Here is a 27,346-nt window from a genome sequence, read left to right as displayed (position 1 = left end):
TCAGGCAGGAATCTAGACCCTCACATGCTGCAGTCTCCTGCTCTGTGTTTAATGCAAAGGGGATTGCAGAGGACATTGCTTTACAGCAACTCTCTCCAGAGGCTAAGTCCTTTCCTTCGTCCCTTCTTCTGGGCATGCTCATGGGATGAGCTCCCATTGGAGTTCAGGAGTCAGGTGCTTAGGTCCTGCTCCTGATTCCATTGGTTCTGCTCAGGGCTCTGGAGATTTCCGGAAGGTCCCGTTCACTATAAAAAGTGCGCATGACTGTTCCACCATGCGCTAGTATTTTTCATACTTGCTGCTGTATGTATGGTGATGGATGCTTGGACTGGTGACTGACTTATTAAGAAACCCCTTCCCTCTGATAATACGATTGTGTAAGTGTTTGGGTTCAGCCAGTAGCAGCGCTAGCGCGCCTAAGCTCCAATTACCTCAGCAGCTAGCGTCCTGCATCGCGCTTGCGATTTAGCAGTGCCATCTCTGCGGCTCAGTTTACGCCGCGCTACACTTGCAGTTCTGCCCGGCGTTCGCAGTTGCGACGCCACGCACACGTTCTGTTACGGTAGGTCCTTTCGAATGTAGTGACGTGTTTTTATAACTACTCCGATGACCGGTTACCGTATGTGTGCCGCTGAGTATCTGTGCTGTTAACAGGCTCAGCGTTATCAGTTATATTGTCTGCCATTGAAGCTCTGTGTCCATAACAGAGACTGCTAATTTGCACCTGGGTGATATTCAACCCCGTGCACATTACCGCCATAGTGCTCTGCATCTACTAGCTGCGGTTTTACCATCTACCGCACGGTGGACCCCGAGTGGCGAAGGCACTTTATTTATATTTTTTATTTAGTGTCTTCCGCCACTCCTAACATAATACTAGAGCCAGGGTCTGGCTAGGGATGGCAGACCAGCAGCAATTAGTACAGTGTGTGCGACAGCTTGAGGCTCGCTTGGCTACCCTTGAGAGGGCTCTCGCAGCTGCGCAGGCCACGGATGCTGCTGTTCAAGCACTCACAGATGTGGTAGGGCGTATGTCCATGTCCGCCCTTGCGCCGACAGTTACCCGCCTCCCATTGCCCGAAAAATACTGCGGGGATGGCGCCTCCTGCAGGGGTTTCATCAGCCAGTGCTCAATACACCTGGAGCTGCTGGCTGCGCAATTCCCTACAGAACTGGCCAAGGTAGCCTTTTTCATTTACCTACTGTCGGGCAAGGCGTTGGAGTGGGCTTCGCCTCTGTGGGAGCAGCGCGGTGACCCTGAGATTAGGACCACTGCTCACTTGCTAACTGCCATCAAGCAGGTTTTTCTTGGTCCACGGGTCACCTATGACACCTCTCTCCAATTGCTCGCCTTGTCTCAGGGATCACTCCCAGTTAGTCAATACGCCGTCTGATTTCGGACACTGGGGTCCTAGTTGGAGTGGTCTGACAAGGCGCTGATCCCTGTTTTTTGGAGAGGATTAGCACGTTAAGGATGCTCTTTCCACTAGAGAGATCCCTACCACTCTGGAGGAGCTAATCTCCATCTCCTCCCGTATCGATCTCCGTTTTTCGGAGCATGGTATGGAGCGTGCTCACTCCAAACGGAGAAATACTCCGGCTCCCAACTTTTTTGAGCCTCTGGAGCTGCCCGAGCCAGAGGTTCTACCTCCCGAGCTCATTGAGGTGTCTCGCACCATATCGGAGACATGCCCGGCTCAAGAGTCCATGTGCGGTTGTCACCATCTACTCGCTGCTTCCCAGCAAGACAGCGCCCCGCAATGGTCTGACTGTGAGTCGGTCGGCGAGACTTTTGTCCCTCCTCTCCAGCGGCCTAAAATTCTCACGTGGGCACACGCGTCCAATGCGGACGGCCACCGTGGCTATATGCAGACCACGAAGTCTCTGGCCGGTTCGTATTGGTGGCCGCACAGGGCTCGGAATGTGAAGAAGTTTATTCGGGCATGCACTTTTTGTGCTCGGGATAGCCTACCCAGACGGGGTGTGGCGACGGCTGTTGACACACGGTGGCATGTCCCTGAAACTCCCACTCCCATTGTCTCCCGGGTGTCCCTCCTCAAACCCAGAGATCTGGCCTCTGCTGATGCCTGTCGTGTGTCCGCTTGACTGTTTCACCTACCAGGACATCAGGTTCGCTTTTGGGCGAGTCTGAGGTCTGTGCCACTGTCGGGCACAGGCTGGTGGATCGGAGGGTTCAGGTAGGGGGGGCCCTAGGAGGGGGGGTAATGTTATGAGTCAGATTTCGGCCATTGCCAGGCAGGAATCTAGACCCTCACATGCTGCAGTCTCCTGCTCTGAGTTTAATGGAAAGGGGATTGCAGAGGACATTGCTTTACAGCAACTCTCTCCAGAGGCTAAGTCCTTCGTCCCTTTTTCTGGGCATGCTCATGGGATGAGCTCCCATTGGAGTTCAGGAGTCAGGTGCTTAGGTCCTGCTCCTGATTCCATTGGTTCTGCTCAGGGCTCTGGAGATTTCCAGAAGGTCCCGTTCACTATAAAAAGTGCGCATGGCTGTTCCACCATGCGCTAGTATTTTTCATACTTGCTGCTGTATGTATGGTGATGGATGCTTGGACTGGTGACTGACTTATTAAGAAACCCCTTCCCTCTGATAATATGATTGTGTGAGTGTTTGGGTTCAGCCAGTAGCAGCGCTAGCGCCAGCGCGCCTAAGCTCCAATTACCTCAGCAGCTAGCGTCCTGCATCGCGCTAGCGATTTAGCGGTGCCATCTCTGCGGCTCAGTTTACATCGTGCTGTGCTTGCAGTCCTGCCCGGCGTTCGCAGTTGCGATGCCACGCACACGTTCTGTTATGGTAGGTCCTTTCAGATGTAGTGACGTGTTTTTATAACTACTCCGGTGACCGGTTACCGCATGTGTGCCGCTGAGTACCTGTGCTGTTAACAGGCTCAGCGTTATCAGTTCTATTGTCTGCCATTGAAGCTCTGTGTCCATAACAGAGACTGCTAATTTGCACCTGGGTGATATTCAACCCCGTGCACATTGCCGCCATAGTGCTCTGCATCTACTAGCTGCGGTTTTACCATCTACCGCACGTTGGCCCCCGAGTGGCAAAGGCACTTTATTTATATTTTTTATTTAGTGTCTTCCGCCACTCCTAACAGGTTTATCACATGTTTGGGAAGCTGAGTTCAAATTCCCTAGCCCTACAAAGGCCTGATTACTGCCACACCTGTTCTTAATCAAGAAATCACTTAAATAGGACCTGTCTGAAAAGGTGAAGGAGACCAAAAGATCCTCAAAAGCTAGACATCATGCCACGATCCAAAAAAAGATCTGAAACAAATGAGAAACAAAGTAATTGAGAATTGTCAGTCTGGAAAAGTTTATAAAGCCATTTCTAAAGCTTTGGAATTCCATCAATCCACAGTGAGAGCCATTATCCACAAATGGTGAAAACAGTGGTGAGACTTCCCAGGAGTGGCCAGCTGACCAAAATTACCCCAAGAGTCCAGTAACGACTCATCCTAGAGATCACCAAAGACCCCACAACAACATTCAAAGAACTGCAGGTCTCGCTTGCCCGAGTTAAAGCCAGTGTTCATGACGCCACCATAAGAAAGAGACTGGGTAAAAATAGCCTGCATGGCAGTGTTCCAAAAAACACTGCTAAACATCAAGAACATAAAGGCTAGTCTCAGTTTTGCAAAAAAAAATTCTTGATGATCCCCAAGACTTTTGGGAAAATACTCTATGGACTGATGAGACAAAAAGTTAAACTTTTTGGAAGGTTTATGTCCCATTACATCTGGTGTAGAAGTAACACAGAATTTTAGAAAAGGAACATCATACCAACAGTAATATATGGTGCTGGGATTGTGATGGTCTGGGGCTGTTTTGCTGTTTTAGGACCTGGAAGACTTGCTGTGGTAAATAAAACCATGAATTCTGCCTACCAAAAAATCCTGAAGGAGAATGTCTGGCCATCTATTCATGACTTCAAGCTGAAACGCACTTGGCTTATACAGCAGGGCAATGATCCAAAACACATCAGCAAGTCCACCCCTGTATGACTTAAGAAAAACAAAATTAATACTTTGGAGTGGCCTAGACAAAGTCCTGACCTTAATCCGATTGATCTGCTGTAGCATGACCTTAAAAAGGCTGTTCATGCTCAGAAACCCTCCAATGTAGTTGAATTACAACAATTCTGAGATGAGTGGGCCAGAATTCCTCCAGAGTTTTGTAAAAAACTCATTGCCAGTTATTGCAAATGCTTGATTTCAGTTGTTGCTGCTAAAGGTGGCCCAATCAGCTATTAGGTTTAAGGGGCAATCACTTTTTCACACAGGGCCCTCTAGGTTTGGATTTCTTTTTCTCTTAATATTAAAGACCTTTATTTAAAAACTGCATTTTGCGTTAACTTGTGTTTAGTGTTGAGCATTCCGATACCGCAAGTATCGGGTATCGGCCGATACTTGCTGTATCGGAATTCCGATACCGACTTCCGATATTTTTTCAATATCGGAATTCGGCATCGGAATCGGAAGTTCAAAGTTGATTGACGGCTTGACGTCATCATGATGCGCGGTGTGTGCGCATCATGATGCGCCGTCATTTCGGGCCTTCCGGGGGTCTCTGCCGGCCTGCCGGGGGGCTGTGTGGACTGCCCGGGGACGGTACCGGCCTGCCGGGGGGCTGTGCCGGCCTGCCGGTGGTCTGTGCACCCTGTGGGGGTCTGTACCGGCCTGCCGGGGGGCTGTGCCGGCCTGCCGGTGGTCTGTGCACCCTGTGGGGGTCTGTGCCGGCATGCCGGGGGGCTGTGCTGATGTCCGGGGGTCTGTGCAAGCATCGTCCGATGGGACTACAAGTCCCATCTGGCGATGCCTGCTACCATGACAGTGATTGACACATTAGCCAATGATGGGACAGTAGTAGTCCCATCATCCGGCTAATGTGTTAAATGTTAAAAAAAAAAAAAAAAAAAAATACTACATACATACTACATACATACTACATGCTACATACATACTACATATATACTACATGCATGCTACATACATACTACATGCTACATACATACTACATATATACTACATGCATGCTACATACATACTACATGCTACATACATACTACATATATACTACATGCATGCTACATACATACTACATGCTACATACATACTACATATATACTACATACATACTACATACATGCTACATACATGCTACATACATACTGCATGCTACATACATACTACATACATACTACATACATACTACATACATACATACTACATGCATGCTACATACATACTACATGCATGCTACATGCATGCTACATACATACTACATGCTACATACATACCACATACATACTACATACATACTACATATATACTACATGCATGCTACATACATACTACATGCTACATACATACCACATACATACTACATACATGCTACATGCTACATACATACTACATACATACTACATACATACTACATGCATGCTACATGCATGCTACATACATACTACATGCATGCTACATACATACTACATGCATGCTATGCACTGTATTCCTCCTCCACTTAAAAAAAAAAAGTCCCTAGTCTCACTTTATGCCATTGCTGCGTGGGAATTTCCCACACAGCAATGGCATAAAGTGAGACTAGGGACTTTTTTTTTTTAAGTGGCGGAGGAATACAGTGCGGAAGGATACCTACCTTCCGTCATTGGATTCCTGCAGCCCGTAGAGAACGGCAGCATCATCTGATGCTGCAGTTCTCTACCCAAGATCGTCGTGGGACACACTCGTGGACTGCTTCGGATCGTGGGTGAGTATTTTTGTGGTTTGTTATGTTAATATTTATTCCGGAAAAGACAATGGCTTCGGGGAACAATGTGACAAGTATTGGTAAGTATGTTACTCTATGTTATATGTACTGTATGTCTATGTATGTATTGTATGGATGTATTGTATGTATGTAGTATATATGTGGTATGTATGTAGCATTTAGTATGTATGTAGTATGTATGTAGTATGTATGTAGTATGTATGTGGTATGTATGTAGCATGTAGTATGTATGTAGCATGTAGTATGTATGTAGTATGTATGTGGTATGTATGTAGCATGTAGTATGTATGTAGCATGCATGTAGCATGCATGTAGTATGTATGTAGCATGCATGTAGTATGTATGTAGCATGCATGTAGTATGTATGTAGCATGCATGTAGCATGCATGTAGTATGTATGTAGTATGTATGTAGTATGTATGTAGCATGTAGCATGTATGTAGTATGTATGTGGTATGTATGTAGCATGTAGTATGTATGTAGCATGCATGTAGTATATATGTAGTATGTATGTAGTATGTATGTGGTATGTATGTAGCATGTAGTATGTATGTAGCATGCAGTATGTATGTAGCATGCATGTAGCATGCATGTAGTATGTATGTAGCATGTAGTATGTATGTAGCATGTAGTATGTATGTAGTATGTATGTAGTATGTATGTAGCATGTAGTATGTATGTAGCATGCATGTAGTATGTATGTAGTATTTTTTTTTTTTTAACATTTAACACATTAGCCGGATGATGGGACTACTACTGTCCCATCATTGGCTAATGTGTCAATCACTGTCATGGTAGCAGGCATCGCCCGATGGGACTTGTAGTCCCATCGGACGATGCCTGCACAGACCCCCGAAGCCTGCACAGACCACCGGCAGGCCGGCACAGCCCCCCGGCAGGCCGGCACAGCCCCCCGGAGCCTGCACAGACCACCGGCAGGCCGGCACAGCCCCCCGGCAGGCCGGCACAGCCCACCGGAGCCTGCACAGACCACCGGCAGGCCGGCACAGCCCCCCGGCAGGCCGGCACAGACCACCGGAGCCTGCACAGACCCCCTGGCAGGCCGGCACAGCCCCCCGAAAGGCCCGTACAGACCCCAGAGAGGCTGTACAAGGCAAAAACAGGGTTTTTCTTATTCCGATACCGGAAGTCCCATAGACTTGAATGGGACTTCCGGTATCGGAATCGGCGATACCGATACTTTTTTTAAAGATCGGCCGATCCATTCCGATCCGATACTTTGATGTGTCGGACGGTATCGCTCAACTCTACTTGTGTTATCTTTGTCTAATATTTAAATTTGTTTGGTGATCTGAAACATTTAAGTGTGACAAACATGCAAAAGAATAGGAAATCAGGAAGAAGCAAACACTTTTTCACCGAACTGTATGTCATAGAGAACAAAAGGATTAGGTGATTGAATTCAAATTGCCTGATCCTTATTTCTCCCGACATCATAGAGCAGGGGTCTCAAACATGCGGCTCGCGGGCCGCATGCGGCCCCTGAGGCAGGCATCTGCGGCCTGCAGTGCCCCACATGTCTCATGCTAGAGAGGAGTGCGCTGTTCTGTAGTGACTAGACTCGAACAACCTCTTCACAACAAAAACATCCCATCTCGTGACTCCTCCCTCCCATGTGACTGATCACATTACCGTCATCACTACAGGTGCTGTGGGAGCAGTTTGCAGCTTTCTCCCAGCATGTGTGAGAGGAACTCTGGTACATTTCATACAGCACTGTGTTATGAATGGGTCACCGAGGAGGAAAACAAGACCAAGCTAAGTCACAGAAAACCAGAGAGGTAGGTAACTACGCGGATTGCAGATCCCTGATCTTAACCACACAACTAACAGCAGCCATGAAGCATACCAATGATGATTCTAGACGCCTCGTCACAGCCAGAGGATGAAATAAGCCTAAAGCAAGAAAAGGGGAAAACTAAAACTGCCCCAGAGCAGACCCCGAAGGAATAGACAGTCCCCACACATGTATTGACGGTGAGACAAGATGAAAACACGAACACAGGTAGGAAAATAGGCTGAGCAAACGATGGGGCTGACACTAACTAGAAAGGACAGGAAAGGAAAGATACTGTCTGCAATCACGACAAAAAACCCTGCAAAAATGTCCAACACTTCTGATAGCAAAAAAAACCCTGAAGTCACTAGACTTCTCCCACTATATCAGCACTCTGGCATATTCTGAGAACAGAGCAAAAACAGGCCAATCTAATAAGGGACAAAAAGCAAACTGACAAATACAGTGACATAAGAGTGGATATTCAGCACAGACCCAGCCGGGGCTGGCTGACCACACAAAAAACTGAATAGACCAAACCAAATCAAATGTGAACATTAGCAAAGACAACTTAGCTTGAGAAGGCAGGAACTGAGCTGGAAACTAAGACCTCAGGAGGCAGGAAAAAATCACCAGCATGGGAATAGGGAATCAGCTGTCTTAAATCCAGTCTGAGACTCCAGATGTCCACTCATCTTCCTCATTATCAGGTGGCAGGTCTCTGTTAATTAGATCAACTTCATTACCTCCTACCACCACTAGAGGGAGCCCGGAAAGAGTACTCACAACTCCTCTGTCAGCACAACCAGCTCCCTCACCAGAAACCAGAGGCAGACCAGAAAATGAGTTCACAAAAGCGCTGTGTGCTGGCATCGGCTGTGGACTGCTCCATATTATACAGAGTGGGCAGCTATAGAGGGGTTAATAACTGTGCGCTTGTGTTACATGCACTGCACTGTGTCACGTGTGCTGCTCTTGCAGAGCTGTGCTGCCGCTCACTTTCAGTATTAGTGACTGGATTTAAAGTTCTGGCTGCGGACGGTGCAGGAGCAAATCAGCCTCTCATCACAGCAGGCTCACTGCAGGGGTTGTCACAATACTCTATAGGCGACGACTGTCCGATCAGTGGGGTCTGTCAGCATTGTCTATGTGTGTGCTGTGGTCATAAAAGGTACAGAGCCCCAATACCTGTGCTGTCACTGCCCTTATATACAGGTACAGAGTCCCCATACCTGTGCTGTAACTGCCCCATACATACAAGTACAGAGCCCCCATACTTGTGCTGTAACTGCCCCGTACATACAATTACAGAGCCCCCATACCTGTGCTGTAACTGCCCCTATATACAAGTACAGAGCCCCCATACCTGTGCTGTCACTGCCCCTATATACAGGTACAGAGCCTGAATACCTGTGCTGTAACTGCCCCTACATACAGGCACACTGCCCCCATACCTGTGCTGTAACTGCCTCTACATACAGGCGCACTGCCCCCATACCTGTGCTGTAACTGCCCCTACATACAGGTGCACAGCCCCCATACCTGTGCTGTATCTGCCCCTATAAACAGGTGCACTGCCCCCATACCTGTGCTGTAACTGCCCCTTACATACAAGTACAGAGCCCCCACACCTGTGCTGTAACTGCCCCTATATACAAGTAAAGAGCCCCCATACCTGTGCTGTAACTGTCCCTACATACAGGTACAGAACCCCCATACCTGTGCTATAACTGCCCCTACATACAGGCGCACTGCCCCCATACCTGCGCTGTAACTCCCCCTACATACAGGTGCACTGCCCCCATACTTGTGCTGCAACTGCCCCTACATACAGGTGCACAGCCTCCATACCTTTGATGTAACTGCCCCTACATACAGGTACAGAGCCCCCATACCTGTGCTGTAACTGCCCCTATATACAAGTACAGAGCCCCCATACCTGTGCTGTAACTGCCCCTACATACAGGTACAGAACCCCCATACTTGTGCTGTAACTGCCGCTACATACAGGTACAGAGCCCCCATACCTGTGCTGTAACTGCCCCTATATACAAGTACAGAGCCCCCATACCTGTGCTGTAACTGCCGCTACATACAGGTACAGAACCCCCAAACTTGTGCTGTAACTGCCGCTACATACAGGTACAGAACCCCCATACTTGTGCTGTAACTGCCGCTACATACAGGCGCACTGCCCCCATACCTGTGCTGTAACTGCCCCTACATACAGGTACAGAACCCCCATACTTGTGCTGTAACTGCCGCTACATACAGGCGCACTGCCCCCATACCTGTGCTGTAACTGCCCCTACATACAGGTACAGAACCGCCATACTTGTGCTGTAACTGCCCCGTACATACAGGCGCACTGCCCCCATACCTGTGCTGTAACTGCCCCTACATACAGGTACAGAACCCCCATACTTGTGCTGTAACTGCCGCTACATACAGGCGCACTGCCCCCATACCTGTGCTGTAACTGCCCCTACATACAGGTACAGAACCCCCATACTTGTGCTGTAACTACCGCTACATACAGGCGCACTGCCCCCATACCTGTGCTCTAACTGCTCCTACATACAGGTACAGAACCCCCAAACTTGTGCTGTAACTGCCGCTACATACAGGTACAGAACCCCCATACTTGTGCTGTAACTGCCGCTACATACAGGCGCACTGCCCCCTTACCTGTGCTGTAACTGCCCCTACATACAGGTACAGAACCCCCATACTTGTGCTGTAACTGCCGCTACATACAGGCGCACTGCCCCCATACCTGTGCTGTAACTGCCCCTACATACAGGTACAGAACCCCCATACTTGTGCTGTAACTGCCGCTACATATAGGCGCACTGCCCCCATACCTGTGCTGTAACTGCCCCTACATACAGGTACAGAACCGCCATACTTGTGCTGTAACTGCCCCGTACACACAATTACAGAGCCCCAATACCTGTGCTGTAACTGCCCCTACATACAGGCGCACTGCCCCCATACCTGTGCTGTAACTGCCCCTACATACAGGTACAGAACCCCCATACCTGTGCTGTAACTGCCCCGTACATACAATTACAGAGCCCCCCATACCTGTGCTGTAACTGCCCCTACATACAGGCGCACTGCCCCCATACCTGTGCTGTAACTGCCCCTACATACAGGCGCACTGCCCCCATACCTGTGCTGTAACTGCCCCTACATACAGGCGCACAGCCCCCATACCTGGGCTGTAACTGCCCCTACATACAGGTACAGAGCCCCCATACCTGTGCTGTAACTGCCCCTATATACAAGTACAGAGCCCCCATACCTGTGCTGTAACTGCCCCTACATACAGGTACAGAACCCCCATACTTGTGCTGTAACTGCCGCTACATACAGGTACAGAGCCCCCATACCTGTGCTGTAACTGCCCCTATATACAAGTACAGAGCCCCCATACCTGTGCTGTAACTGCCGCTACATACAGGTACAGAACCCCCAAACTTGTGCTGTAACTGCCGCTACATACAGGTACAGAACCCCCATACTTGTGCTGTAACTGCCGCTACATACAGGCGCACTGCCCCCATACCTGTGCTGTAACTGCCCCTACATACAGGTACAGAACCCCCATACTTGTGCTGTAACTGCCGCTACATACAGGCGCACTGCCCCCATACCTGTGCTGTAACTGCCCCTACATACAGGTACAGAACCGCCATACTTGTGCTGTAACTGCCCCGTACATACAGGCGCACTGCCCCCATACCTGTGCTGTAACTGCCCCTACATACAGGTACAGAACCCCCATACTTGTGCTGTAACTGCCGCTACATACAGGCGCACTGCCCCCATACCTGTGCTGTAACTGCCCCTACATACAGGTACAGAACCCCCATACTTGTGCTGTAACTACCGCTACATACAGGCGCACTGCCCCCATACCTGTGCTGTAACTGCCCCTACATACAGGTACAGAACCCCCAAACTTGTGCTGTAACTGCCGCTACATACAGGTACAGAACCCCCATACTTGTGCTGTAACTGCCGCTACATACAGGCGCACTGCCCCCTTACCTGTGCTGTAACTGCCCCTACATACAGGTACAGAACCCCCATACTTGTGCTGTAACTGCCGCTACATATAGGCGCACTGCCCCCATACCTGTGCTGTAACTGCCCCTACATACAGGTACAGAACCGCCATACTTGTGCTGTAACTGCCCCGTACATACAATTACAGAGCCCCAATACCTGTGCTGTAACTGCCCCTACATACAGGCGCACTGCCCCCATACCTGTGCTGTAACTGCCCCTACATACAGGTACAGAACCCCCATACCTGTGCTGTAACTGCCCCGTACATACAATTACAGAGCCCCCCATACCTGTGCTGTAACTGCCCCTACATACAGGCGCACTGCCCCCATACCTGTGCTGTAACTGCCCCTACATACAGGCGCACTGCCCCCATACCTGTGCTGTAACTGCCCCTACATACAGGCGCACAGCCCCCATACCTGGGCTGTAACTGCCCCTACATACAGGTACAGAACCGCCATACTTGTGCTGTAACTGCCCCGTACATACAATTACAGAGCCCCAATACCTGTGCTGTAACTGCCCCTACATACAGGCGCACTGCCCCCATACCTGTGCTGTAACTGCCCCTACATACAGGTACAGAACCCCCATACCTGTGCTGTAACTGCCCCGTACATACAATTACAGAGCCCCCCATACCTGTGCTGTAACTGCCCCTACATACAGGCGCACTGCCCCCATACCTGTGCTGTAACTGCCCCTACATACAGGCACACAGCCCCCATACCTGTACTGTAACTGCCCCTACATAAGTTTAAACCTAGCAGTATTATAGTACAGTAATATTGAATTGTTATAGTAGTTCAAATAAACAATTGTTTAACAATAATTTTGTACTGTATAAAGTTTGAAAGGAATGCGGCCCGCCAGCTTAAATTTTTTTTCATGTGCGGCCCATTTACTCTGCCGAGTTTGAGACCCCTGTCATTGAGGATTAATCCGAAGGTCCCCATGCACATAAGATGGTCTGCCATTCTCACCAATATTGGCAGGCTCAACCAACGTTTATCTGATGTGCATGGGGGCTTTGCGTACAGCTAAATTATCCATGCACTGCTGAAGGTTTGTTAGTCTAGAATATTGAATTTCTTCCAGTTCATTTCATGTTCACTATGAAAAAAAACAACATACAATACTATGATGAGACAGTTTTAAATTGGGATTGACATACTACCCACCTTCCAGCTGTTGAAGCACACAACAGCTGCAGGCTTATGCGATAGCAGAGGGCTGTGTTAATTGTTGGAGGTAGTTATACTATACTGAGTGACCTATATGCTTTTGTTCTGTTCAATTCTCTTCCTGTCATCCTCCATGCTGTGACCATGCAGTGATTGGTTTCTCTATGTCCCAAGCAAAAAAACTTAATTGCCCCACAATGTCTGTAAGGGCTAAATGATTCTTCTGAATTTCACAATTCTTCACAATTCCGTTTGAGTGAAAGAATAGTGATTTTTCCGCTTGGATGAAAGTGTGAAGGCTGCAGGCAATCAGTGGCCTCTGTTTGGCTGCAGTAGTCATGTGACATTATTTATGTTCGGAGACCAGCGGAGGACACAGGGCTGAGAGCAGAAGAGAGGCACCAGACCTGTATTCATTTATTTTAATTTGTTTTTCTGGGACCATTAATAAGTGGAGAGCTCCTCTAAAATGATCATTTTCTACCTAGAGCTTGTCTCATAAAATATTAGTTTTATCTCATGAAGTAACAGAATGCCAACAATGCTTAATGTGTTTAAGAGCAGCTATGTTAATAAAACCTTAAAATCTAAAATAGAGTCTATTTTTAACAGTTTTGCTTGTTTTAATGCCTAGTTTTGTTGGTTTTACTATGCTTCTATAATATGGTTATTATAGGTTGTCCCACATTTAAAGAGAACTTGCAGCAGAACGTTTATGTCGGCCTCTAGCTCCTTCCTCCTCCATCCCCTTCCCCTATACATAGAGTCTTATAAGCACTAACTGTCATCTATATTAATAATGTCAAAGTTTACACTCACTGACTGATTTGAGAGTAGAACATCAGTCCAGGAGGAAAAAGAAGCAGATTTCTTTCAAAAGTATTACAAAGTTGATTTTTTCATATTTGCTATCGATTTATGAAAAAAAATAAAATAAAAATAAAATGACAATTCTCCTTTAAATATTATATTTGGTCAGATTGGATGAGTCAGTGAGCATGCGTGACCACCAGTACAGGGTATACATTGGTGACCTATCCTTATGGGAAGTCATCCATGTCCGATCAATAGGTGTGTGACTCCCAGCACCCCCATCAATCAGCTGTTCTCGGTGTTGGCAGCAGCCGGAACTGACCAGTTACAGAGTTGCACAGCACAGCTCTGTTAACTGTATAGTGACTGAGGCCGGATACTGCACATTTGCCTTTTATTCAAACCAATAGCGGGTGGATGTGCAGTACCCGGCCGCGAACAATATATAGTAGATGGAGCTGTGCTCTGCAACTCCACAAATGACCAGATTTAGCCTCCGCTAACACCAAGAACAGCTGATCGACGGGGTTACCGGGTGTCGCACCCCCACGATCAGACATTGATAGTGGACAACCTTTAAGCAGGAAACAAAAGAATATTAAGGGGCGCCATAACTAGTATACATTTCCCTAATAGAGGCATTTTAAATAAATTCAAATTTTATGTTTATATAGGCAAATAATAAATGGTATTAAAACTCATTTAATAATACATATACTTAAAAATCACTACAACGCTCCTGTAAAACATAAAAACACTCAGCGCGATATAGAAAAGTAATCCCTGAAATGGGTCTAAAAGAGGAAGCGAAAATAAAATCATACTTAAAGCTAAAAAAAAAAAATTATATCAGTTTCCTGAGCCAATGTTTATACATTTAGCAATGAGAAAAGCCCTTTTATATCTGATAATCTCTTGTAAATCTTCTATATATGATAATCTGGAAGCAAATAGATATATTTCAAGAATCAAATGCAAATAATACTCGGTCTTCACAAAAAGTGATACATTACATGTAATGGTGAACCTGTCTCCATGCAGCGGTCTCTCCGACAGCCGATACGGCCGTTACTCTTGGCGGATATTTTGCATCGTGACAGATGTCCTCGCACAAGAATCATGTAATGTTACCGTGTGTTAACAATCGCAGGTAATTGCTAAGGGACACTGAGAAATTCCTCTTCAATAGAGATATAGCTTTTTTTTTTTTTCACCAAATATCCATTATTCATGATCAATGTTATTCCGGTGGAGGTAATGGATGGATGGAATGCATTGGAACAATGTCTATCACATGATGGACTGATAGCTGGAAGACACATATGAGAAGACGGATATTTTAATGCAGCGTACAGCAGGAATGAGTCAAGATGATCTTGGAGGGATATGTGTATCAGTAAAAAATGGAAATCATCTTACATTACATTTTTATCACATTTTACAACCATTTTATTTTTCTTTGCTAAGAGATTTTAAAAAATTCTATGTATGTGATTGATAAGATCCGTAGCTGTGAATTAATTCAATTTTTTTCTGTTAAATTGACTAGGAACGGACTCACAAAGAACATTGGTCAGGTTTTTGGGCCGTGCGTTAACAGACTTTTTTGTCTATTTTTTTTGCTGAAAATGCAGCTATTCGAAGTTTGCTGATCGGTCCATACAAAAACTGACACTTATGAAGCCAAGAACCCCTAAAAAGTATTTTTGATACTCTTTTAATAAATTACTAAATGTTATTTTTTTAGGGGCTCTTTGCTTTGTACTTGGTTTTCTTTTTGATAAGACCCCGGTTTATCGAGTTGGTTCTTAATAAAAACTAACATTTAGACTACATTCACACATCCATTATCCCCATCATTTCACATATCCATATCCGTGACAATATGGACCACACAATAATGAAAACTGCCCATTTTTGGAGGATGTAAAAATACAAACGGATGTGTGACTGTTTCCTTAGCCAAGTTCCTATTTATGAAGTCCCAGTAGCAGTTTTTTGCATTGGATAAGTGGACACTGGACACCCATACAGATCCGACCCATGTAGGAAGTTTTGATACTTTTCAGGCTAATACATTGACCTGACCTAAACTCAATTGAGCATCTCTGGAGAGACCTGAAAATGGCTGTCCACCAACGTTCACCATCCATCCTGAAGGAACTGGAGAGGATCTGCAAGGAAGAATGGCAGAGGATCCCCAAATCCAGGTGTGAAAAACTTGTAGCATCATTCCCAAGAAGACTCATGGCTGTACTAGCTCAAAAGAGTGCTTCTACTCAATACTGAGCAAAGGGTCTGAATACTTATGACCATGTGATATTTCAGTTTTTTCTTTTTTTATAAATTTGCAAAAATTTCTACATTTGTTTTTTTTTTCAGTCAAGATGGGGTGCAGAGTGCACATTAATGAGAAAAAAATGAACTATTTTGAATTTACCAAATGGCTGCAATGAAACAAAGAGTGAAAAATTTAAAGGAGTCTGAAAACTTTCCGTACCCACTGAAAATATATCTACTCCAATGCATTTTTTGCTTGTACTATCTTTTTGTAATTTTTCACAGTGTCACTTTTGTAAACCACAATATGCTTTGGTGATGATATATGTATGACTGAGACCAATGATAAACCTAAATTTTAAAGGGGGGCATCTCTTGCTTCTACATAATAATTTATGGTGCGGATGATATTAAAACTCCATATACCTGCTGAGATGTGTGCAAGATTGGCTGGTATCATGCATGTGTCCAGGTCATTAGAACAGAACATGCTCCATATATACTGATATTGCATGAGTCTTGGCAGGTGAGTGAGGTCATAGCATCATCGCCATCATCGTAATATCAACGTTTAGCATTGAAGTGACAATGCTGGATAACCCCTTCAAGGAAAACTACATAACAAAATCTGTTGTGCACTGTTTCCTATAAGCTGGGCTGTCCGGAAGTGATACAGTTAAATATCGCTCACACTGCAGACAGGAATATCTGTAATTGGGCTTGTTGGCCTTATTAGCAGGGGTGTAATGATCTCAGTAGTAAACGGTGCAAGGATGCACATTCAGCTGAAACGTATTGTGGCACACAGACTCCCAGACTCCCTGCACCACAATACAAGCTGCCAGTGAATCAGAGGCCTGCAGCTGAGGTTGACGTGTCCGTCATGGATGGTGCATGGCAGTGATGCCATGTGCTGCCTGTGGCTGGCATGGCGAAGTCAACCTTGACTATAGAAGAAGATTCCACGTGTCGTTGTAACAGGGGAAAGTAAAAATAATATATTTTTTTATATACTGTAGAAGAACAGCAGAACACAGGACATTATTACAGGAAGAGGCTCAGGATGGGGGGACATTATACCAGGAAGGGGCCCAGGATGGGGGACATTATTACAGGAAGGAGCCCAGGTTGAGGGACATTATACCAGGAAGGGGGATATTATTACAGAATGAGGGACATTATTACAGGAACAGGTCCAAGATGGGAGACATTGTTACAGGGAGGGGCTCAAGATATGGAACATTATACCAGGAAGTGGCCCAGGATGGGGGACATTATTACAGGAATGGGCCCAGGATGGGAGACATTATTACAGGAAGGGGCCCAGGATGGGAGACATTGTTACAGGAAAGGGCTCAAGATATGGGACATTATACCAGGAAGTGGCCCAGTATGGGCGACATAACAGAAAAGGGCCCAGGATGGGGGACCCTACTACATGAAGGGTTAGGATGGAGACATTATTACAGTATGGGGCCATAATAGCAGACATTATTGCACATCTTTATAGGATATGGAATGCTACAAGGGCCCATACATCTGTACAACATGCAGGTGGGAGCGCAGGTCCAAAATTTGCACTGGGGCCTATCGGACTTTAGTTACACCACTGCTCATTAATATGTTATTTATACTCTTTCCTCTCCAGATTGCTCAGCTTAGAGGGAACACAGCTGCAATGTGACAAGTGCTTCTTATTGAGCACTTGGGTAGCGTGTGTTCATTTGAATGGGTCAAAGTTGCAATGCTAAGGACAGCCGCTACTAAAAGTGCTAAATGTGCAGTACGCACAAATGAAACATACCGTATATTACATGCATAGTTGCCCTTTTCTAACAATAAGGGTATGTTTGCACGGGCCGTATTACATCCGGATTTGCTGCGGATTGGACTCTGCGTACAGTTGCAGCGTTTAATCTGCAGCGTCCAGATGTTACAGCATAGTGGAGGGGATTTTATGAAATCCCGTCTCCATTATGCGTCCTAATACGCGGGTGACACACCCACGAAACCGGACATGCGGCACGTCTTTTTAGAACACAGCATGTCTGTTTACCTTGCGGAGACGCTCCGTCTATGTACGCGATGTGGTGATACCGCATGTGTTCAATGAACACATCCGGAATCACCGTGCATACAGAAGTTGGCGGGGCTTTGGGCAGACCGGGGTTTCCGCTCCGTCCAAAGTGCAAGGAATGCACTAAGTGGAAACATACCCTTAGGCATTACTTTTGGGCTGCATTCAGCAAAAAAAAATGCACTGCACCTGCTAAGTACGAAAAAAGACGTAAATAACTACATTAATTGGATTAAGTCACTTAGTTACAGTTACCTTTCATTGCAAAGGATTATTTTAGCTGGAAAGTATTTTAAAAAAACTTTAAATCTCATAGCAAAGAAAAATAACATTACCAAAGCAAGATTAACAAACTTTTTCAGTCTTAAAAAAAACCCAAAAAAATGTATCACACTTTTCGTATGTTTATGTTATTTCTTACATAAACGCATTGGATGTAAAGCATCATGTTATATGTTATCACTGTATAAGGGGCTACAAAGAATTGATTGTGGCTAATATTGTACCTGAAGGGGTTGTATGATTTAGGAAAAAAAATATTAGATCAATGTACAATATTAGAGACCTTTATCAATTATCTGAAGTGCAAATCACTTTCAATATCCTCCCTGTCTCCAGAAAACCCAGACTGATCTCAGTAGCTGTCATGTAACGCTCTACTTCCCTTGTAGAGTTGCTGCAAATTAATCCCTTACTGCTGGGTTCTCACTTAGAAAACCTCTTGATTAGCTTACTTTCTGTTAACCCTCCTTACTTCAGAGATTGTCCAAGACAAATAATTTATTTTAATTATAATGGGATCTCTTTCGTATATACAGTGCCTTGAAAAAGTAATCATACTCCATGAACTTTTCCACATTTTTTTACATAACACCAACAAACCTAAATGTATTTTATTGGGATTTTATGTAATATACCAAAACAAAGTAGCAAGTACCGTATTTACTTGAGTATAAGCCGACCCCCCTAATTTTGCCACAAAAAAACTGGGAAAACTTATTGACTCGAGTATAAGCCTAAGGTGGAAAATGCAGCAGCTACTGGTAAATTTAAAAAATAAAAATAGATACCAATAAAAGTAAAATTAATTGAGACATCAGTAGGTTAAATGTTTTTAAATTACCATATTGAATCAGGAGCCCCATATAATGATCCATACAGTTCATGATGGCCCCATAAGATGCTCCATACAAAATACACCCCATATAATGCTGCACAAAAGTTAATAATGGCCCCATAAGATGCTCCCTAGAATAATATGCCCCATATGCTGCTCCATAAAGGTTATGGCCCCATGAGATGCTCCATAGAATAGGCCCCATATGCTGCCCCCATAAGATGCTCCATAGAATAGGCCCCATATGCTGCCCCATAAGATGCTCCATAGATTATGCCCCCATATGCTGCCCCCATAAGATGCTCCATAGATTATGCCCCTATATGCTGCCCCTATAAGATGCTCCATAGATTATTCCCGCATATGCTGCCCCTATAAGATGCTCCATACATTATGCCCCCATATGCTGCACCCATAAGATGCTCCGTAGATTATGGTCCCATGTGCTGCCCCATAAGATGCTCCATACATTATGCCCCCATGTGCTGCCCCCATAAGATGCTCCATACATTATGCCCCCATGTGCTGCCGCTGCCGCTGCTGCATTTAAAAATAAAAAAAGACATACTCACCTCTCCGTCGCTGGGGCCAGGTGCCGCTGCTTGCTGTCTGGCACGTCATCTGTCAGTGACGCTCAGACAGCAGGGGGCGTGGCACGCACTAACACATCACTGCGCCCTCTGCTGTCTGAACGTCACTGACAGATGATGTGCCAGACAGAAGCAAGCAGCGATGGACCCGGACAGGTGAGTATCGCTATACTTACTGGTCCTGGCACAGTCTCTGCAGTCTATGCACATATTCATGAGTGTAATGAGCGGTACCATGTGACCGCTGAAGGAAGGGAGATCGCGGAGAAGCTGGGGGCTGCAGAGACCATGCCTGGATCGGTAAGTATAACCTGACACCCCCGCCTCCCCTCACCTTCTGACCTTCTGGTGTATATGACTCGAACATAAGCCGAGAGGGGGACTTTCAGCCCCCAAAAAATCTCAGCTTATATTCGAGTATATACGGTATTTGTGAAGTGTAAAGGAAAAAATACATGGTTTTCTAAATATTTAAATATCTAAATCTGAAAATTATGACATGCATTTATATTCAGTGCCATGTAGTCTGACACCCTAAATAAAATCCTGAGTGATCAATTCTGTCCAGTATCTGTGCATAATGTATTCTCAATATAACCACAGCTCTTATATGAAGGCCTCAGAAGTTTGTTTGAGAATTAGGTCTCAAACAGCAGCATGAAAACCAAGGAGCACACCAGACAGGTCAGGGATAACGTTGTGAAGAGTAAAGCAGGGATAGGTTAGAAAAAAAAATAGCTCAAGCTCTCAACATCTCACAGAGCACTGTTCAATCCATCAGCCAAAAATGGAAGGAACATGGCACAACTGCAAACCTACCAAGACATGGCCGTCCACCTAAACTGACACACCAAGCAAGTCGAGCACTAATTAAAGAAGCAGCCAAAAGGCCCATGGTCACTCTGGAGGAGCTTCAGAGATCCACAACTCAGGTGATGGAATCTATCCACAGGAGAACTATTAGTTGTATACTACACAAATCTGTCCTTTATGGAAGAGTGGCAAGAAGAAAACCATTTTTGAAAACAAGTCATAAGAAGTTCCATTTAAAGTTTACAAAAAGCCATGTAAGGGGCACAGCTAGCATGTGGAAAAAGGTGCTCTGGTCAGATGAGACCAAAGTAGACCTTTTTTGGACTAAATGCAAAATGCTATGTGCGGCGGAAAGCCAACTCCGCATATCACCCTGAAAACACCATCCTCACGGTCACACATGGTGGTGGCAGCATGATGCTGTGGGGAGGCTTATAATCAGCAGGGATAGGAAAGCTGGTTAGAGTTGATGGGAAGTTGGATGGAGCTAAATACAGGGCAATCCTGGAGGAAAATCTGTTATATGTTGCAATAGACTTGAAACTGTGGAATAGGTTCACCATCCAGCAAGACAATGACCCTAAACATACTGCCAGAGCTACAATGGAATTGTTTCGATCAAAGCATAGTCATGTGTGTGAATCGCCCAGTCACAGTCCAGACCTAAATCCCAGAATCTGTAGTAAGACTTGAAAATTGCTGTTCACAGACGCCTAATTCCAATATCACTGATCTAGAGCTAATTTGCAAACAAGAATGTGCAACATTTCAGCATCTAGATGTGCAAAATTGGTAGAGACACTCCAAAAGACTTGCACCAGTCAGATGGGCTGAATACAAATGCATGTCTCAATTTTCAGGTTTATATTTTTAAAATATGTAAAAAGCTATGTATCATTTTCTTTACACTTCACAAATACTTGCTACTTTGTGCTGGTATATCACATAAAATCCCAATAATATAAATCTGAATAAGTTTGTGGGTGTAAAGTGAAATGTGGAAAAGTTCACGGGGTATGAATACTTTCTCAAGAGACTGTATATAAAACTAAAGGTATGTCATTATAGTTCTTGATAAGTAATTCTATACTATGGTGCAATGGAAGTTCTTGCATAAATCTGTAAATCTGTGGTCCTCAAAAAGTAGAGCAACAAATCAGATTCCTTTTAATTTCTCATTCGGAGGTTTGGAAATAAAAGTAGTAATCATTCCTCAGTTTTTGTACACAGGCTCCATTATATCTCCATGTAGATTGGAGATAGTTACTGTAGTCCCGTAGAAGAAAACCACTAGGGGGTGCTGCTAAAGTTAGGTTCCCAAACCGTATAGACAGTAAATATAAACCTAGCTCTCAGCTTAAGTGTAATCAAAGGAAGATTTATTGCAGTACGCAAACAAAAAAACGTTTCGGTCAATTTATGACCTTCTTCAGTTACATGCTGTACTAGATATGCAGCAATAGGTTATGCACCTGTTGGATAGCTTGATGTGCTGAGAATTGGGACAATCCGTCCTTCAGCATGAGTAATTAGCTTAACAAAGCAGTCAGGTGGGGCATACGTACCTCCAGACGCGGTGTCCACCGCTAGTCTACAATAAATTTTCCTTTGATCACACTTAAGTTGAGTGCTAGGTTTATATCTACAGTTACTGTAGTGCCGGCACCTCTGTGATGTGATGTCACTAGATGGGAATGAGCGGCCTGTGTTCTGATAAGACGAGCAGTATTTATCCCCTAAGTAATAATATTGTTATCAATAATCTTACCTTTAAAGTTTGGTCTGATTCTTGCATCATATCCCGATGTCCTTCCCATGAGTTTGTCCAAAAAATCAGAAGGGGACATGCTCTGAGGTGGAGATTTCCCAGACCTGGAGTCATGTTCTTTACAATAAGCCGACCTACACAAATCATTGAGTTCAGCATTAATGTGACGATCACTGATGATAATGTTACTTTTCCTATATTTCATTACGAAAAAATTAAAAAAAACAAAATAATCAAAGTGGCCATAGACTAAGATTTATATGTTATATAGAAACACCCTTAAAGGGTTGCCATAATTGCTGGGGGTTCAACTGTCAGAACCTTCTTGATCCTTCCAATTAAAGGGGCTACAATGGCACTTACCCTTCAGTCTTTTCCCACACAGCGCCCCCATTCACCTGCTGCCCAGGGAACTGTGACGCAGCTTGTTGCGCTTGTGTGGAGTTGCATTGCAGTTTCTGGAGCAACTGGTGGACATACACATACATCCATACCCGTACATACACATACATTTAACATACACACATACATACGCGCACATGAAACATACACATGTGTACATATAACTACAGTACATATACTTGGTATGTATGTTGATAGAAGAGTTGTAAATGTCTGACAAATCTGACTTTCTTCTTTGGGAACAAAAGGATCAGGCACATGGAAATCCATGTGCCCAATCCTTCTTTCTCTTGAAACTTGTCAGTGAAGAGCGAGTTAGTCCATCTCAATTTGCATGTTCAGCTGACATTAATTGAATGTGTATGGCCAGCTAAAGTCTTATCGATTTTTTTCAGGAAACTGTGTAACAAGCAACCTGGCACCCAATGGGTGAGGATTACACCTATGGTACCAACATGAATTACAATGCTCTTAACACATATTCTCCAGACTCCTGAATGACAAGTCAACCTAATTAGACAATGAACTTCCCCTAACTAGATTTGCCATTCTGCTACCTTGGAAAAATGAGTGATCGTACCGGTTGTGACTATAAGGGAGGACACTATAAAGGTTTTTAGTTGTGATTTTTTTTTTTAGTAAAGTACATATTTGTATTCTGTTCCTATTAGCTCACGTTTGATAGCATTTCTTCACTATACGTAAAAGTTCCCTACTGTGTATCTTTCCGATAATCCCATAGTAAGATCAGACGGCGGACATTTTTATTTACATGGTGTCTTCATTATATCCTGTGGCCTCCATTTATCTTAGATCTGGAACGCTGCTGACCTATGTGTGTCATCAAGGCAGCCCCAGTGTATTTCACAAAGGTAACGATGACTCTACGTGGCATCCGAACAGCCCAAAAATGTGTAACGCCCGGCCTGTGCAACAACCTGGGCACAATGGGGGGGGATAATCCCAGCCCCATTAGCAAGGGGGGTGCTGTGATAAGTGATATCATATAATAATGGCTTTTCTTTTTCTTCACTCCAATGCTATTTGTAAGGTCGCGTCATCCATCAGTAAGATGTACAAAGAACCAATGAATGAGTTTCACCAGATAGATGAATACTATACGTTAAACTGGAAAGATGAATGAAGAAGACATGTGGTAAAGTGGGGTTGCTGGGCAATTAGAGGGAAAAAGATCACATATATAAAAAGCCTACATACAGTATATATATATATATATATATATATACATAGAGAGTAAATAAAACTCTAATATATGTATGATTTAAAACATATATTATAACTTAAATACTTTTAGAAAAATATTGAAATAAGTTTGAGTATACATATGTACCGTACATACATATAGTATAATGTGTATATATGCATTATATCATTATCCCAGTAATTAAAATGAATTTCATGCTGTGACAAATCACGCTCATAACGCACATTCCAATAAATCATCCCTGAGCTTATTAAATACAGAAATCCGATGACCTTTCCAGATACTGAATATGTATGAAAAATGACAAAACAGGGACGCTGGAGTAGAATATTCTTGTTAATAAGCTAATATAGCCACTGGCAGAATGTTACACATGGAAACTCTATAGGCAACGCAAACATCACAATGTACTGGACGCTATAGACCGATGTAGCAGAGCTGAACTTGTCTACTAACACAACTTATAATTTCACAATATCTGTGGCTTGCTAAACAGATGATATATAGATAGATACATAGATAGTTTTTTTTTAATCAAAAACTGTGTTTACTAAGTACCCTATGTTATTTATATGCACTATCTTAGGTTTTGTCTGTTTAATGGCCATTGTGAATATGCTCCTATTCTACATGCATAACAACTTATACTCCAGTTTGGTTTTTTTGTATAGTTAGATAGAAATAGATGTAGATATATAGATAAGAGAAGGATACAGATAGACAAATAGAGAATAAAGATGATAGATAGACAGACAGACAGACAGACAGACAGACAGACAGACAGATAGATAGATAGATAGATAGATAGATAGATAGATAGATAATAGATCAGTAAGATAGTAAAATAAAATATAGAGAAATAGATAACAAGGATGAAAGATAGACAGATAGATAGATAGATGTTCCTAAATAGTTGATCTCATCTACTCCCCTAGTTGTAGCGGGCAGGGGCAGCCGTCTGCTTGAATATCACAAGTCCATTGGTGGCACTGTGCAATATGAGGCACCACCAATGGTCAATCCCATGGATACCCATCATATATATAAGCATAAAGGGCCATATATATTAGTATACAATAAGCATTCTGTGCCATAAATATATATATATATATATAAAGATACAGTAATATATATGAGCATACAGTACCATATATAAGAATACAGTGCCATATATATAACCATACAGTACTATATATATATATACACATATAGAAATATGTACAGTACATACAGTATATATATATATATGCAAACAGTGCAGATAACTTCTGCCATAGAAGACTAGTTAACCCTGTCTTATGCTCATACATAAATGATTGTGAGTCTGATGACGGGGCATCCTACATGCAGGCTGCACATATGTAATGTTGCGGTGCTGATCAATATGAAGGACGGTATCACACATATTTCCTACCTGAAGTTATTGATCTCAAAGCATAATGCAAGGAATGCTGTCACAATGTTAACCAACCGCCGGTTCATTCCTCCTGATTTATTTTAAGGTAGAAAATATTCCAGAAATGACTCCAGACAATGAAAAAAAAAGCCTTTAGTAGAGAAAAAAAAAAGAGCTCCTATTGTCTAGATGCCAAATCCGTCATGAATGATTTTTCCTCGGAGATGAAAATGAGGGCGATCTGCATTGTTACAGACTAGAGGGGGGATAGACAGGGGGCTCCGGTCTGGAAGCATTGTCAGGTTAAGCCCATTATTCGGCAGCGGTGTAATGCCGAGCGGTAGATGATGTGCTTTCCTCTCTGGAATCTCCGTACGGGGAGCTGTTACCTTATAAACATAGCGTAACGTGGAATCCCCGGAATGGCTTGTGGCTCTGGTGGAAGGCTGCTCTACGCGGCACGGATATTGTAATTACATCAACCGCTCCGTCAGGGAGAGTCCGATATTGACAGTGGCATCCATATACCCAAATAGCGAGGGCGGCCAGGAAGGGGGGATTCCTAGCCGAGAACTTTTGTGGCGTTAAATGGCGCTTTTAATACTATCACCACCAAATGGCTCCGACAATTGAGAGCGATCGGAATTAGAGAGTCAAAAGGTAACGTTTTCCTGTCCGCGGCGTCGGCTGGGCTCCTTTCTGGAAGCAGATTCTTCTCCCTGTGCTGCTACTGACACTGAGGCTGATGTAGAAGAAGAAGAAGACGAAGAGGAGGAGGAGGAGGAGGAGGAGGAGTGTGGGGGAATGAACACAAGCTTTTAGTACAGCAACTATGGACTGTGCTGATGTGGGTGGGAAAAGGCAGCTGACTGCAATCCCCCTTATAGAGAGCAAGCCCTTTCCTTTCTCCACTGTCTGGGAATGTAAAAACCTTACACATATTAAGAATTGGAGAAGGGAAAGGTACGGCCCCAAGATGCTGCAATAATGGGGTCAGCGGTATCTTCAGGGTCTTGCAACAAGATACAGAACCGGCAATTAATACTTGTGAGTGAGCACTCTCCGGTGTGTGGAAAATAAGGAAGATTTAGAAAATGCATCATGTTCATGATTTAGGATATTTTACCAACTCGTCGTTAGGTAATTTGTAAATCTGCACGGGGCAACAGCCACCTGTCTAAGGCTACTTTCACATTAGCGTTTTTTTGCGCTGCTTTTGGAGCACACATGAAACACATGTCAAAAGCGCATACAAACACTGGTAAACACTGCGTTATTTCGTAGCATTATTGTGCGCATAACAAAAAATCGTAGCGTTTTTATGCGTTTGTAAGCGTTTTTCATGCATTTGCATTTTTTATGCGCAATAAACTGGAGAAAAAATCCTTGAAAAATTCTTGCAACACACTCCACCAATGGGACACCAGTGGGCGTGTCTATGGAAATTCTTTATACAGTACAGCCCCTGTTTACACCTGAATTCTTCACATTTGCTTGCATTTGACTTGAGAAACATGGATCTGCGCTGGAAGAGCTTTTACTTTGACTTGGATCTGGACATGACGACGGCTCAGGCTTATGCCGTTGCTTGCCATGAACAGAGGGAGAGAGAGAGGCAGTGAAGACGGCAGCAGCGGCGTATGTGGATACATCCCATTATTGAACTGCGGGAGAGCCGTGGAGCGTACCACACCCTCTACAGCGAGCTCCAGGCAAACCCGGAGAAATTTACGGATTATACCTGGATGACCCAAGAAACATTTCACTATTTGCTTGTTCGGGTAAAAGAAGTCATCCGGAGACAGGACATGCAGCTCCGGCGTGCGATTACTCCTGAGGAACGGCTCCTGGTCACATTAAGGTACGTAGTTTTGCTAAACCAATGTCTGCTGAATTTTCTTGCTTGTGACATGTACTCTTCCAAATCTGGCAGAATTACAGTTCTGCCATGTCTGTATCTACAAGCTGCGTTAATTTTTTGAT

General features: G+C 44.3%; 1 protein-coding gene across 1 annotated transcript in view; it reads right to left on the bottom strand.

Annotated features, from left to right (window-relative positions):
• The window catches only part of GLRA2 (glycine receptor alpha 2), a 267,688-nt gene extending 241,532 nt beyond the window's left edge, over positions 1 to 26,156 (bottom strand). The window contains exons 1-2 of the mRNA XM_073565226.1: positions 25,382 to 26,156; positions 22,341 to 22,474 (exon numbers count right to left, since the gene is read on the bottom strand). Of these exons, the coding sequence (XP_073421327.1) occupies positions 22,341 to 22,474; positions 25,382 to 25,449 (202 nt within the window). The 5' untranslated portion in view covers positions 25,450 to 26,156. The remainder of the gene's footprint in view (positions 1 to 22,340; positions 22,475 to 25,381) is intronic.
• Positions 26,157 to 27,346: the final 1,190 nt, after the last annotated feature.

The sequence above is a fragment of the Dendrobates tinctorius genome, unplaced genomic scaffold, assembly GCF_039654945.1.
Source record: "Dendrobates tinctorius isolate UK_male_01 unplaced genomic scaffold, ASM3965494v1 ptg000016l, whole genome shotgun sequence".
Lineage (NCBI taxonomy): Eukaryota > Metazoa > Chordata > Amphibia > Anura > Dendrobatidae > Dendrobates > Dendrobates tinctorius.
Note: the sequence above shows the minus strand (reverse complement) of the source record. Positions and strands in the feature narration are given on the sequence as shown.